This window comes from Equus przewalskii, chromosome 7 (genome assembly GCF_037783145.1).
Source record: "Equus przewalskii isolate Varuska chromosome 7, EquPr2, whole genome shotgun sequence".
Taxonomy (NCBI): domain Eukaryota; kingdom Metazoa; phylum Chordata; class Mammalia; order Perissodactyla; family Equidae; genus Equus; species Equus przewalskii.
Genome location: NC_091837.1, coordinates 34,519,745 through 34,534,627, shown reverse-complemented (window position 1 = coordinate 34,534,627; position 14,883 = coordinate 34,519,745). Strand labels below are relative to the sequence as shown.

Here is a 14,883-nt window from a genome sequence, read left to right as displayed (position 1 = left end):
CGCATGACTGTACTAAGTTTGGAAAGATGAAAACAGGCCATTTCTGGGGTCCCCAGGTGGTTTGGGTAGATTTCTTATATTCAACAGATCCCCACCTGTTTGGGGCTATACTGCTTCAAACTATGCCAGAAACATACTGGCTATAGGAAAAAAATGCACAGATCCTCAATGTTCAACATTGTGATACTGTTTATAAAGGAAATCCAAAGATGTTTGCGAGGCTGTCTGAGCACACCAAAGCATCCCACTAGTCCCCATTCCTGGTGTTCATGTTAAAGACACTTAGGTACACACAGTGACGTTCCACATGAAACACGTGTGTTTGACATCCAGGTGGGCAAAGCAATGCCCTGGGACTTGTCAGGGGACTCTCTCAGCAGGACTTGTTTCCCCAGGTGTGAGCACCTACTTTAAACCTGTAGCGGAAAGGTGCCCCCAACAATGTACCGAAATGTTTAAAAGTTGAGGCAACTTACTACATGGATGTCCTAACACCTTCACTTCATCGATAGCGAGGTAGCCTTGATGTCCAGAAGTTATAACTTCAAAAATCACCTAGAAAATTAAAAAAGATTTACATTATTCCCTCATTTTTGTCAGACTTTTACCAAATGCCTCCTATATATAAGACACGTAGTTTCACTCATTCATTGGTGTTTCCGACAAACATTAATGGAGCACTTAATATCTGCCAGTCAGTGTTCCAGGTCCTAAGACTACAAAGAGAAGCAGACCCAACCCCAGTTTCCAGGAAGGATAGTGGGAATGGGTGGGTCAGACAGCGCCCTTGCCTCAAGGACTCACCCAGGAAGGGGTCTACCATGGTTAGGATCAGATATTTGGAAGACAGAGGCTTAAAGTCATTTACCAGGGGCAATGTTGGGATTGAAATTGCTTTATGAGAACATATTTTCTGGCCAGCTCCTTTGAAGAGACTCTATGTCCAGACTGACCATGTGTGGCCCTAGGTTTTATAAAACTAAAATTAAAAAGCTACCATAAGTGCCATGAAGGAGAAGTACACGGTACTAGAAGAACATACACCAAGAGGACATCCCATGAGGAGGTGACATTTGAGCCAATAGCTGAATGGGAATGAGCTAACAGTGTGAAGAGGGTAAGGCTCCTTCTGGGGCATGTGCAAAGGCCCCAAGGTAGACAGGACCACGGCCATGAAGAGCAGAATTGGGACCTACAGCAATAAAGGTCAACTGTGGCCAGGTTATAGAGGCTCTACTCATAGGGCAGAGATTTCAAGAAGAACATCGTATTGATAAAATAGAGAAGAAACTATGCTAACTGAAATTCAGATGGCAGAGGTTTGAATTAAGAAAAGAATGATACAAAAATCTCTGCAGTGGTGAAATCAAGAGGGCTTTAGCAACTGCTTGATCATAGGAGAAGCAGGGTAAGAAAAGAAGAGCAACATGCTCTGAGGTTCTCATAGGACTGGCATTTTTGAGATGGTGGAGCCACTCAGAGAAATTGAGGTTAAAGGAGAAAGATGAACTAGTAAGAATATTATCAATTTTCCTAATATGATTGTCTAAAAGTGTCTGTTGTCAGGCAATTACTAAAAAGGTTCACATGACATTACTTTAACCTCTATTTACATATAGCAGGAAACTCTATCAGCAGGGAGACCACAGCTCATGCCATACGAAGATGATAAGTCTTAAAACACAACACGGCAATTGCACTCTTGGAAGAATGAAAATTTTCAGTCACATAAAAACCTGCAAGCGAATGTTTAGAGAAGCTTTATTCATATTAGCCAAAAACTGGAAACAGTCCAGATGTCATTCAAATGGTAAATGATTAAACAAATTGTGGTACCTGTATAGCATGGAATACTCCTCAGCAATACAAAGGAACTAGCTAGTGATAGACCCAACAACTTGGATGAATCTCCAGAGAATCATGCTGAGTGAAAAGCCAATCACAAAAGACTTCATACTATACAACGCATTTATGTAACATAGTGTAATGTTAAAATTTCAGAAATGGAGGACAGATTGGGGTTGCCAGAGATTAAAGATGGAAGGAGAGGGGACAGGGGGAGATGGGTGTAGTTATAAAAAGACAACACAAGCGATCCTTGTGATGGTGGAACTGTTAAAATCTTCACTGTGGTGGTGGATGCACGAACCTACTCAGGTATTAGTATTAAAACTGTATAGCTTAGAGTGTTAATCACATCAGCTAAAATATGGAAGCAACCCAAGAGCCCATCGATGGATGAGTGGATAAGTAAAATGTGGTCTATATATACAATGGAATATTATTCAGCCTCAAAAAGGTAGGAAATTTTGACACATGCCACAACCTGGATGAACTTGGAGGACATTATGCTAAGCAAAATAAGCTAGTCACAGAAGGGCAAATACTGTGTGATCTCCCTTATATGAGGTACCTAGAGTGGTCAAATTCATAGCGAAAGCAAGTAGAATGGTGGTGCCAGGGGCTGGGGGAGGGGTGTACAGGGAACTATGGTTTAATGAGTAGAGAGTTCAGTTTTACAAGACGAAAAGAGTTCTGGAGATGTGTGATGGTGAAGGGTGCACAACAACGTGAATGTAACCAATACCACTGAAGTGTACACTTAAACATGGGTAAGATAAGAAATTTTTTGTTATTTGTATTTTAACACAATAAAAAAGTGAAAAAAACTGTGTGGAACTAAACATACACACACACACACATGCATGCACAAGTACAAGTAAAACAGGAAAACTGAAAAAGCTCGGTAGATTTTAATAATGTCGATATGCTGGTTGTGATATTATACTTCAGATTTGCAAAACATTACCATTGGAGGAAACTGGGTTACATGTACACAGGAATCTGTATTATTTCTTACTACTGCATCTGACTTCACAATTATCTCCATAAACATTTCAATTTAAAAAAATAATTCTAAGTTACCTTTTACTAAGCACATTACATGTTACAAACACTGGGAAGATATCGCTCCATTATCTTATTTATTAGTTCATGTGAAAATTCTCTGATGATGTCAGATTTAAGAATGAAGAGATTTAGATACAAAGTGCAATGAGTCTACCGTAGACGTAACTTAAAAACCCGGTCTTTTTGATTGAAATGTCATGATGTTTTCACTACTATACACTGCCTGAAGAAACACTTCAACCCCAGGACTGCATTATTTATGTTTGTGCAATGGATGTAAAAATGGAGAAAGCAATCAGCAGAGCCCAAAATGGAAAAGCTCAGGGGGCTTCCTAGATAAGAAGTCATCCCAGAAACATCTGCTAGACTAGATGACAATGTGTCATAATGCCACCACATTAAAATACAAAACACACAAAGGAGAGAGAGGCCCAGAGAAAAAGAGAAATGAAATAAAACTTTGTCCTGTTCATAAGTATAATATATTTTTTTTCACTGATGATACAGAGAAAGAAGAGATGCATGGATATTCCTGCAATGGGATGTTGCTAATTTATCTCTCTACTGAAGTCTACAGGAGAGCAATCGAGGGGACAAAAGCAGATGAAGATTGAGAGCGAGTATGGGAAACAGCCTTCCAGAGGCCCTCCAAACAGAGCCCTAGGGAACAGTCATATCCGGCCTCACGGGAGGCAGCAACAGTAAGCAGTGCAGGAACTCGCCACCTGCTCTGGTCAGAATGGCCACTGCACAGACTGATGCCCACAAACACCAGCCACCCAAGAACACCATCACTCTGGTCATGAAAAAGGCATTTTGAAAGCCAACCCTAGAAATATTCATCCATCCTTCCTTCCTTCCTTCCATGTGTCCTCCCTTCCTCCCCTCCCTCTTATTCATTCTTCAACTCAAGGTTCCCATGAGTGTCATCTCTATTCCAGGCGCTGTGATAAGCACTTGGAGCATCTCAAGAACAGAACAGATGAAGACACTTTCTTCATCAAAACTGCCCTTCTTCTTACAGAAAATTACATTTTACTTTATCAATGACAAGAGCCAAACCTTCTCATAAAAATGGGATAATTCTTATTTTTGAAGGGATGCACTGACTCTGAGAATATAGCGTACATATAGAAGATGCTCATGTGGATCTATTTTTGAAGTTGACATGTGTAAATTTAATGCACAATATTTTATTTAAACCAATACAGGGCCATGGCCCTACCAAAGAAAAGGAGAGAGAAAAGAAGGAGGCTAGAAAAGCCACCTTAAACCCTCTGAATCTGTCTTATCATCCATCACACTAATATAATTTATCTCTCTCAAAAGTTTTACCCTCAAAAATTCTGAGTCTTACTGTCCAGATATTTATAGAATATTTACTACAAGCTCTAGGAGGAAAAATATTAGACAATTTTATGAAATTTAAGCTTTAGTTGGAGAAAAAATAAGGAACACAATGAAAGAACAGAACAAGACAACAATGGCCAAAGGACAGATGGGAACAATAAAAAACTCAAAGGAATGTGATCCTTCTCCACTACAGGACTGTCACCTCTTCCTTACCAAACCAACCAGGACGCCTAAGATACAGCCAACATGACCTTGAATACAGTTTCTGAACCTGCTGGTATAAACTCATAGATGCTCAGTATGGACTCACCAGTGTCCTTACCAGACTAGAGGCAGAGAGAGACTCAGCAACAAGCCAACAAACTCCACATTCCCCAGCACATTCACTGGCCCATGAGGCCACAAGGAAAGAAGTAAACACATGCTTATTTCCAAAACCTTCTTTGCTCCCCTCAGTCCTCCCACTGGAATACCAAAAAGCAAAGAAAGACAGCAACTTATTATAATACACTAAGAAAACAATAGGTGACCTTTTCAGTTCATTACAAACTTCCAAGAGTAAACTTCTGGAACATGGCAGGTTCCAGCACTGACTGACAGCTCATTGTAGAGACAAAAAGAGGAAAACAATCTTTATAGATACGTTTATGTGTGTGTGTGTGTACTCCCACATGCACACATACAAACATACACAGACACGTTTTTATATATAATATATAAGTAAATATTTCACGACACATTTAGGTTTTATCCATAAGAAGGTGGATTACATGTTACAAGTTTGAAGCAATAAGTTCAAAGTTTCTTTCTAAAACTTGAGGCAAGTTTTTCAAAAGACTATTTTCCAGCTCTTTTTTAGTAATTTCAGTCAAAGGATGTATGAGCACAAGTTTTATTATCTGCTTCATCAAGTTTATAATTCAGTATAGAAATGTTTCAACACATACCACAGTTATAAGGCAGGTATGATTTGTACTAAAAGTTTGCTATTTTGAAAAAAACATGATTAAATGAAGACAGCTGAATTTATGTGCTATAGAACAATCTTAGATCAACCTAACTTGATTTAACACCTGACCATTAAGAGATTTACTTTTTTGTTTCTAACAAACAAGAGGGTTAAAACATGCAGCTCAAAAGATGAGGCCTATCTTAAATAGGTTTCTTAAAAACAGATTTTAGAATCCCACACAAAGGTTTCCCTGTCTTGAACTCTTGCTGTCTGGCAAGTTTCCATCTTGTACATTTTTCTAGCCAGCAACCTTACCAAGAAGGCTTCAAAAGCAAAAATATTTTTGTTTCTTTTTGTCAAATAAGGGAGAACTCTATTGAAGGTATATTTATTGCTCTGGTGAAGTACAACAAGTGTATGCAGGACCCACTGGGAGCCCCTGGAATGTCTGAAAATGCCAGCATCCAGGGCCACAAAGCCTGAGGCCAGAGGAAACAAGAAACAATAACAGGAGAACACTAGGGCACCACTGAAGAAAGACAAAAGAAAGGTATAACGAATTGATCTGGGGATGTAGCTGTGTTTAATTTTATCAAACAGATAGAATACATTGAAAATCCATATTAGAAGTGAGGCTTGGCTCTTTTTAGGGATTCATACCATGTCTTTTCTTTCAAGAAGAAATTCAATAAGTCAAAAAACATTTATATATTGCATATATCCATGTCTCAGTTAACTTTCATATAAATTATCTAATTTTCCCCAGTCAACCATATGAGGTGGGTAATACTAACTTTCCTTTAGGAATGAGTAGGACTGACTCAAAAAAGTTAAGTAATTTTTCTAAGGTCACACAATTAGTGCACTGCAGAGTTGGGGCATAATTCTAGGTCTATTTCACTTCTAAGTGTGGACTCTTTTCATGTTACCAAATTGCCTTAACTAGCAGGTATGACAGACTATGTATGTAGAACACATATTCCTACGTGTATATATATACACATATTCATACATACCTATATATACATACACACATATATAAAACACACAACCATGCATACACATACACATCCTTTAATGCAAACATATATTTATATATATATATGTTCTAAATTTTTTACTTCAGATTTCAGTAAGGAATGTAGTAACCATCTATTTGGCCTGGAAATGTAGATGCAAGGAACAATTACATAACTTAGTCTTAACAGCATAAATTTTAAGAGAAGTCGGCAAACTATAGCTAATGAGCCAAATTTGCCCCAGCCTCTGTTTTCATATTGCCTACAAGCTAAGGATGTTTTTAAAGTTTTCAATGGAGGGCGTAAATCAGAAGAAGAAGATTTTCTGTTAAATTAGTATTATATAAATTCAAATTTTAATGTCCATCCATAAAGCTTTATTGGAACACAGCCACACTCATTCATTTATGTGTTGTCTACAGCAACTCATGCACAACAACAGCAGAGTTGAGTAGTTGCCACAGAGACCATCTGGCCCGCAAAGCCAGAAATATTTACTATCTGGTATCCTGCTTTAAGAGAAAACTTTCCTGCTTGGCTCACCAACACACTGTCATTATTCTAGATAACAAGAAAGGATGTGTCAATAGCAATAGTTTGTCACAGCCAAATACGATAGGCCTTGCACTTCATGTAGGAGCCTTGTATTCCAGCAATGGCAGAGAGAAACCTCCTCCCTGGCTTGACTTGTTTCCTTTGTCTTACACAGGTGGTGTTTTAAATTCCACTTAAGCCTGTAGTATCATTACTGAATTTTTTTTAAATGCCTAATTGCAATATACCAAAACAAAATCATAGAAACCAATTACTTTATAGACCTCAAAATACTGTATACAATTAAACTAAAAATAAAATAAAATAAAACCTAACTCATTTAGAAGTCAGATCTTCTATAAAGAAAATGAACTGAGAATTTATAACACTTTAATATTAAAACCTGACCCTGAGATTTCATTCTACACAATGTTCTTTAGCATTAGCTAGATTTCAGCTAAATGTTCATTGTTTGTTTTTACCAAAACACAGACATCTTTAGGAGGAATGTCTTTACCTTCTAGCCCAACCTAAATTGTGATTATATAAAAAACTGAAAGCTAAAGTGGTGGATCAGTATGACAGAATCAGAGAGCCATATCTTTTTCTGGAATAATTTTGCCACAACACAGAATTTAATTTTGCATCACCTTTTTTTTGGATTTAGCTTAACAGAAGATATAATCAATCCTAATTTGTGGATCCTCTATTTGTGAATTCCCATACTTGCTACTTTATTTGAAACTCCAAAATCAATACTTGCAAAGCTTTCATGGTCATTTGTTCACATGTACAGAGTAGCAAAAATGTGAGGTGCCCAACACACATGAGCCATCTGAGGCAGAACAAGGCGATGCTCTGCCTTCTTGTCTCAGTTCTCATACCCAAATAAGTGTCCTCATCCTGGGCTATTTAGTGCCATGTTTTTCATTTTTTGTGCCTTTATTGATGATGCTGCTACTTAAAATGGCCCCAAGGCAGTGCTGAAGTACTGTCCAGTGTTCCTACACGCAGGAAAGCTGTAATGTGCCTTAGAGAGAAAAATACGTGTGTTAAATAAGTTTCATTCAGACATCAGCCATACTGCTGGAGGCTGAGTTCAATGTTGAGAATTAACAATATATATTAAATAAGGTGTTTTTAACAGAAGTACACCTAAAACAAGATTAGGTAGTGATCAGTTGATAAAAATATTGTGACTAGAGGCTTGCAGAATAATCCCATATTTCCCACAAAATTCAGTGCTCTCTGTGACTTTAGAGCACTTAATGACCACAAATGAGAATCACTCAGTTCACGTGTTTGGATTCACAGAGTCCTCATTTCTATCAAAGAACTCGGGCAGAGGAAAGACTCAATACTCATTTTTGCTGATGGTTCCAATATATTATTTGCAGTCACAAGATGTAAAGAAATTCAGACTAGAGAGGATCAATATTTCTTAAGTCACTCAACAAATAACATCTCAGGAGACAAGGCGTCATATCCGTACTGTCTTTGGAGGCTGTGGACAATTGCTCTCAGGTAGGAACAACAGGTTAAAGCCCTGACGGGTGCTCTTTCGTTTGCTCATGGAAAGCCATGCTAGATGTCGGCCTGTGAGGGGTTTGACTTCAGGCTCTCCTTCAGATGCCTGCCAAACGGGAGAGCGGAGCAGTTTAACACCCAGCATCCTGACCCTCCCTGCTTCAGTGAAGAGCAAAATGAGCTTTCCATGCTGCCACTGTCCTGAGCTCTGTGCGAGTGAAGAAAAGGGGTCTGCTGACCACCACAAACCCTACAGAAAATGTGTGCTGGAAGTCAGTCATCAGTTCTCCAGAACAAAGGGGATTAAACAGTACATGTCTTTCCTTCCAGACATAACCTAGTAGATCCTTTCTGATTTGATTTATCCAAAAACCAAAGATAGATCGTACCCATTTACAAATACTGCTGTTGTTGAGTTTTTTCCAGATGGGTTAAATAAAAAACAAGACACAGGAAAAGAAAAGTTTCTATAATGATAAAGAATCAAAGCAAAACCACAAACTGTGTGACCTTAAAAAATCAGGAACAAAATATTAAAGCATTTGTTTATATGGATATGTTATCAAAGTAAAGTAAAAATCTACTTTCCCAAAGTTAAAGGAGTTCAAAGGACAAGATTCACAGATTATCGGTGCTCTGTCAGCCCTATTCATTTAAATTATTCTTAAATGACCATCTATTTTTTCTACCAATAAACACAACTTTCCTTACTTTTATTTTTGTTTTCCCTTTCACTTTTGAAAGGACTAGCGTTCTTTTCAAATCTTTTCTAATCATAGCTCAAATACTCATTCTATAAAACAGGACATAAAAGAAAATTAAGGTAGAGGAAAAAATAGGAAAGTTATAAGGCAGCATGTTGTGAAGCAAGAAGCAACAGACCACAGAGAAGGATAAGATGTTAACCCAGAAGTACTTATCCTTGATCACCAAATAAATAGCACAAGCTAAGAATGAAACTTAGAGATGTGCTAAGTTTTTTAAAATAAATAAATAAAAACATTTTCTTTGAAGATGAAAATCGTCACGTGAATCGATCTATTCCCTAAATGCAGCACTGGGTTCATATGAAATTGACAGCCTAGGGTGTCCCCACTGATTTCTTAAAACAGACTGTTTATCTTTTTTAAGCACAAAATGCAGAAGATGGGAGCAACTGCTTAAAATAGCTTTCCTGATGGAGACAGAGTTATGTTTCACTGCCACCTCTAATTCCCCACATCATCCTAAAGGTATGAAGCAATTCAGTTGTCCTGCACTTGGAATAAGGGCCATAAGCTAAGGAATTTACGCGGTCAGAGAAAGTCGTGTTTTTCCATTGGTACATATCAGTATTTCCCAAGTATACTCCAGGGAATACTAGACTTGAGATGCTCAGCAAAAGCCCAAACTGATGCCCAAACTCCAGCTGCGTACCCGTACCCGCCATTTGTCCCTCCTGGAGATTCAGAAACATTCCCCAGCTCTGAAATGGCTTGCAGGACAGAATGTATTCAACTTTGTTTAAATCAGGGCTTCTTCCCATTTGGTCAACTAATGCCTTTCCACATGCCTGGGATTTGTGGAACACAATCCAGAAAACACTCACTTATTCAGACTTAAAACACTGTCTCTGAGCAGCAAACATATGTGGAGCTGTTGCCACTCAGGGTGGCTTTACATGACTTTCTGGTAAAATAAGTGGGCTGAAGGCAAAGACAGCAAAGGGACCCAGGTGGCCATGCAGGGACTAAAGGCTGGAGCTTAATGTGAAGAGATGGGCAAGATCAAGTCATTCCCATTCCCTGCACTCCTCATTTACAGGAACAGTGTCGGACTGCTAAAGGGTAAATCTTGGTTTAGCCTTCCTAAAGTGTAGATCCCTTTGTGTCCTCACTGCACAGAGAATTTAGAGTGGGGCTCAGCTGGAATCCACTCTCCAGCTTCCCCCAGGACCCTGCACTACATCTAAGGCAGTTGTTTTTACAGGGAGGCCCCAGAGAAACAAAAAGACTCTGGTCATTCCATGACATCCTCACATTCCCCCTGTCACTGCCCACCGGCCCCCAGCCCAACCCCTTTACTGAGAGGCCTTGGGGAGGGGCTTTCACCGTCACCTATGCATTTTTCTCTTTGCAAAGCAACCATCTGTATTAAAGATCACTGCCTCCTTGGGCTCTGACTGGATTCAGAGTCACCATATTCCAAAGCTGGGAAAAAGGCAGTGAGCACGGGCTGCTGGCGATGTCTCTGGGGGCATGCAGGGTTAGGAACCCAGAGCAAGTGATAGGGGGCCTCTGGAAACTTGTGGGACCAGGGGAGAGGAGAGACAAGGGGAAGAAGCAGAATCAAAGGAAATCTTTTTGTTTTTAATTAGCACAAAAAGCAAGATGGTGCTTGTGAGAGGAAAATGCTATTCTTAAAATGGCAGGAAGTCAATGTCCACATCAAGGGCGCAGATGCAAGAGCCCAGGTACCTCTCACTGCTGCCGCCCAACAGAGGGGCAGGTTCTGAGTAGCAGCAATTAGGACAAACATTAATTAAGGAATTAAATATGTGTTAATCACCAAATACTTGGCAATTTATGTTTTAAGGAACAGTAATTAACCTGCAATTAGCTGCATCCTGTGCAGGTTACCATTAGATTTGTACCTATGGAAGACTATTCTCCTATAAATGGGAAAAGCTACAGAAAATGTGGCAAAAACACTTAACTCTGTTAAGAAACGTTGTACAACTCTATAAATGCCTAATAAAGATAATGTTAGGGAAAGACTGTGAAAATGAGAGATGCCTAGGAAAACCTAGATGTTTCTCAAAAGGACACAGGGCAGTTGTGTCTTGTTGTGTTGAAAGTCTCCCCCAATCCAACAACTACAGGCTCAGATTCTGACCAAGGTGAAAAATGACTCAGTATGCTGCAGCCAAAACTGAGTGAGAAATGGACATTCTTGACAAAAGCAGAGGGGAAGGGACAGGACAGACAGAAGGAGCCCAGAACAACAGTTCCAAATCATGCTTCCCAGAGCACTGGATCCCCAAGATGAGGTAGAGAGTCCAGGGAACGCTGACCCCCGACCCTGCGATGCCTCCCCTCGCACTTGTGCGTGACAGCAGTTCTCAGACGCTCTGGTGGAGAGGAACCTGGTTCACTTCACTTCACCAGATGTTTCCCTAAAGCGTTTCTTCCCAGAACACTTTTTAATTGAACACCTTTGCCATTCCACTAAACACACTGAAGGAGGGACTTAGCAGGGAGAAAGCACTCAAACAGTAGCTGTTTCTCTTTTTACTGCCTTCCACAAACCTTAATCTCAATAAACTACCACCATTTATTGAGAGGCCAGCACGTCCCAAACGTGCTTTTCCTTTCATCTTCACACCCTGCACAGTCTTTATATTTAGTCCCATAATTAGGGAAGTGAGGCTCAGTACATTTAAATCAGTTGCTCAAGCTGATAAGGAAACAGGGTTGATATTCAAATCCAGTTTTGTTGGACCCAAAGTGTATGTTCTTTTACTGCACTATGAAGCTGCCCATTTTCAAGCAATATTATAATAGGAAATTCTTTAAAAGAGTTAATTCATCAATCTTAACATATTACATCAAAACTACTTAATAAAGTGTGAAAAGTATCTTATAGAAATACACTAGGATTTCAATTATACAATAACCTTACACTAATTTTTTAGATCTCTATAACGTAACTTGCAGCCTAAACACTAACCTAGAGGTGCTGTCTGGGGGAAGCTGAGTATCTCTGCGCTGAGAGACAGTCTCTCAAGGGCACCATCCTCTTTAGATGTCCATGTCCTATTACCTTGTCCTCAGCTGTTGGGCTCCAAAACAGCCAATCTGTATTCTAAGAATGCATCATTTGGATGTTGACTTTTATAAACCACATTCATAAAAGAAAATGTCACACACATGCATGCACGTGTGATACCAGAAAACTATTTTTTATATTTTGTGATTAGAAATATAACAGTCACGTAAAGCACACTCACATCCTCAGGCTAGTGCAGACCTCCTTATAGAGAAGTCTATCTTGGAAAATGCTTCAGAAGCAGACAGGCTTGTGCATGGTTCCCGTTTTTAAGAGCATCAGGATATGACAGTCACCTCCTCAGTAAGGGTGTGCTAGCCCCACGGGCTGGGGGCTGCAGTCCACAGCAGGGAAGCCCCTACCTGCGGCAGCGATGCCTGAACACAGACAACTTATTTTTCTGATCGTCTCCAGTTGGGCTGACACCTTGGGCCCGAAGTGGAAATAGGATCTGGTAGGTGTTTTCCTTCTTCTTCACCTCTGTTAGTACAGCTTGTGTTTCTCATCCAAACTGGGAAATACATTCAGGTCTTATATGGCAATTTTAAGGCTTAACATTCGGCGTTTGGGAAGTTTCCTGCTGATGTCTCTCTTGTATCCTCTACAGAGTGCCATTTACCTAACAGCTTATGCTACTATTAGTGTAATGACTTCAGTATGTTTACTGCCCAGCAGATAAAGGGGAAATAGACAGAAGTACAACCTTAACTGTGCTGTTAAAACTTTAAAGGCTGATGCTTGGTTGGGAGTGCTCAGGAACTGAATGAAAAGTGCATTTCAGGGTATCCAAACCCTTTACAGTTGTTGATCACCAGGTTCTTAAACATTTAGCAATGCTATATTAAAGAATCTCTACAAATCTACCTTTAAATCCAAAGTCTGAAGCTATTTCTAATGAATTACCCATTGAACTAAAAAGTATAATAGGAATGAAGTTCCAGTTCAGTCTGGCAGGTCACGCACTGCTCAGTAACGTGAAAGAGGTCACAGAAGGAAGTGGGAGAGCTTGGGGGTGAGGGGTCAAAGGTTCACAACCGGGAAGGCAAAATATTTTATTCAAAATGTTCAAGAAAGTGAGAATTCATTGAAGATAACAATGGTCTGATATACAGGACCACCTTACTTTCAATACAGTTTGTTAATTCCTTTTTAAAGGCTGGTCTCCTAACACTGTTTATAAATTAAATTATTCCTTTAATTTTGACTGTATAAGCTAAGTTGATAAAGCCTTTATGGATTGAAAGTTCTGCCCCCCTCAAATTCATATGTTGAAGCCCTAAGCCCTGATGTGATAGAATTTGGAGACAGAGCATTAAGGAGGTAATTAGGTTCAGATGAGGTCATGAGGAGCCACTCTATTGGCATTAGTGTCCTCATAAGAAGAGGAAGAGAGACCAGGGCTCGCTTGCTCTCCACATGCACACACAGAGGAAAGGCCATATGAGTGCACAATGAGAAGACAAGAAGGTGGCCATCTACAAGCCAGGAAGAAAACCCTCACCAAGAATGGAATCTGCAGGCACATTGATCTTTCTGGTCTCCAGAACTATGAGAAATAAATGTCTGTTATTTAAGTCACCCAGTCTGTGGCATTTGTTATAACAGCCCAAGCTGAATAAAACAAAGGCAAAATAAAAATCTAAGATCTGGATTGAAACCAATGCCAAAACCAATACAATGCACTGAGCTCTGGAAGTTGTGAAGGGTTCCAAAAGAGCTCACTCCTAGAGGTTTTCAGTGGGCACCATTAAGGTGAAAGAGAAGAAAACAAGGGCAAAGGTGGGCAGGACATGCCTTCTGATCTGTCTAGGAATGTGTCCTACTAGCCTCCATCCAGCAGATGCCTGGAGACTAAGGAGGACCTAGCTCAGGTCCCAGAGGAGCAGTGGGACGTCACCGAGCTGGGCCTTATCATCTTTGGGAAGGTCTCCTCCAAAGGAAGTTTCTAAAACACTCAGCCTCTTAGCCTAGTCCACTGTAGAAAAGCCTTCTGAAGCCTAGCTAGCCAAACCCACTTCCACTGCTTCCATGTTAATCCCATGAAGGAAGAACTTCGTCCCAGAGGCCATATTTTTGAATTAGACCACTGATTGGTTATTAAAACATTTATAAAAAAGAAGGTTATTCATTAAATAGGATATTTTCCCTCTGCAAGAACAATTAGTTTTTACTATTTTTTGTTTCGTAAGTAAAAGCAGTATGTGTACATTAGGGAAAATTTAGAATAGGACAGACGACAGAAAGAAAAAAATTCAAATCACTAGCTGGGGAGATACCACTTTTTAATATATTTATTTCAGCATATATTTTAGCCTTTTATAAATATATAGTATATATATTTAATGTAAACAATGGAATTTAACATATTGTTTTATACCGATTTTTTCCACTTAACAATATAATCTTAAATACATTATTAAACAGTCTTACATAACATTATTCTTAATCATTGTAAAATGAACTTTTGTACTGTGGTAGCATAAATTTACTAATCCTCTATTGTTGGAAATACTATTTCTGATTTTTCATTATTATAAATAAACTGCCATGAATATACTTGTGTCAATTATTTGCAAACGCTCTTTTATTATTTCCTTTGGATGAATTCCTAAAGTAGATTCCTAAATTTAGACATATCTACATTTTTAACACTTTTAAAATGCATTGCTGAAGTGTACTCTAAAAAGATTCTAACAATTTACACGTGGACTAACAAAGCTTTTACTACCTCTTCACTTCCATTTATTTATTAAATACCAGAAATTGTTGTAGGTACGAGGG

At 39.2% G+C, this 14,883-nt stretch overlaps 1 protein-coding gene across 8 annotated transcripts in view; it reads right to left on the bottom strand.

Annotated features, from left to right (window-relative positions):
• Window positions 1-14,883, bottom strand: part of PTPRM (protein tyrosine phosphatase receptor type M) — a 771,793-nt gene that overhangs the window by 450,520 nt on the left and 306,390 nt on the right. For all 8 annotated transcript variants that reach the window (XM_070629469.1, XM_070629471.1, XM_070629470.1 and 5 more), the window contains exon 4: window positions 477-555. In XM_070629469.1, coding sequence (XP_070485570.1) covers window positions 477-555 — 79 coding nt within the window. The remainder of the gene's footprint in view (window positions 1-476; window positions 556-14,883) is intronic.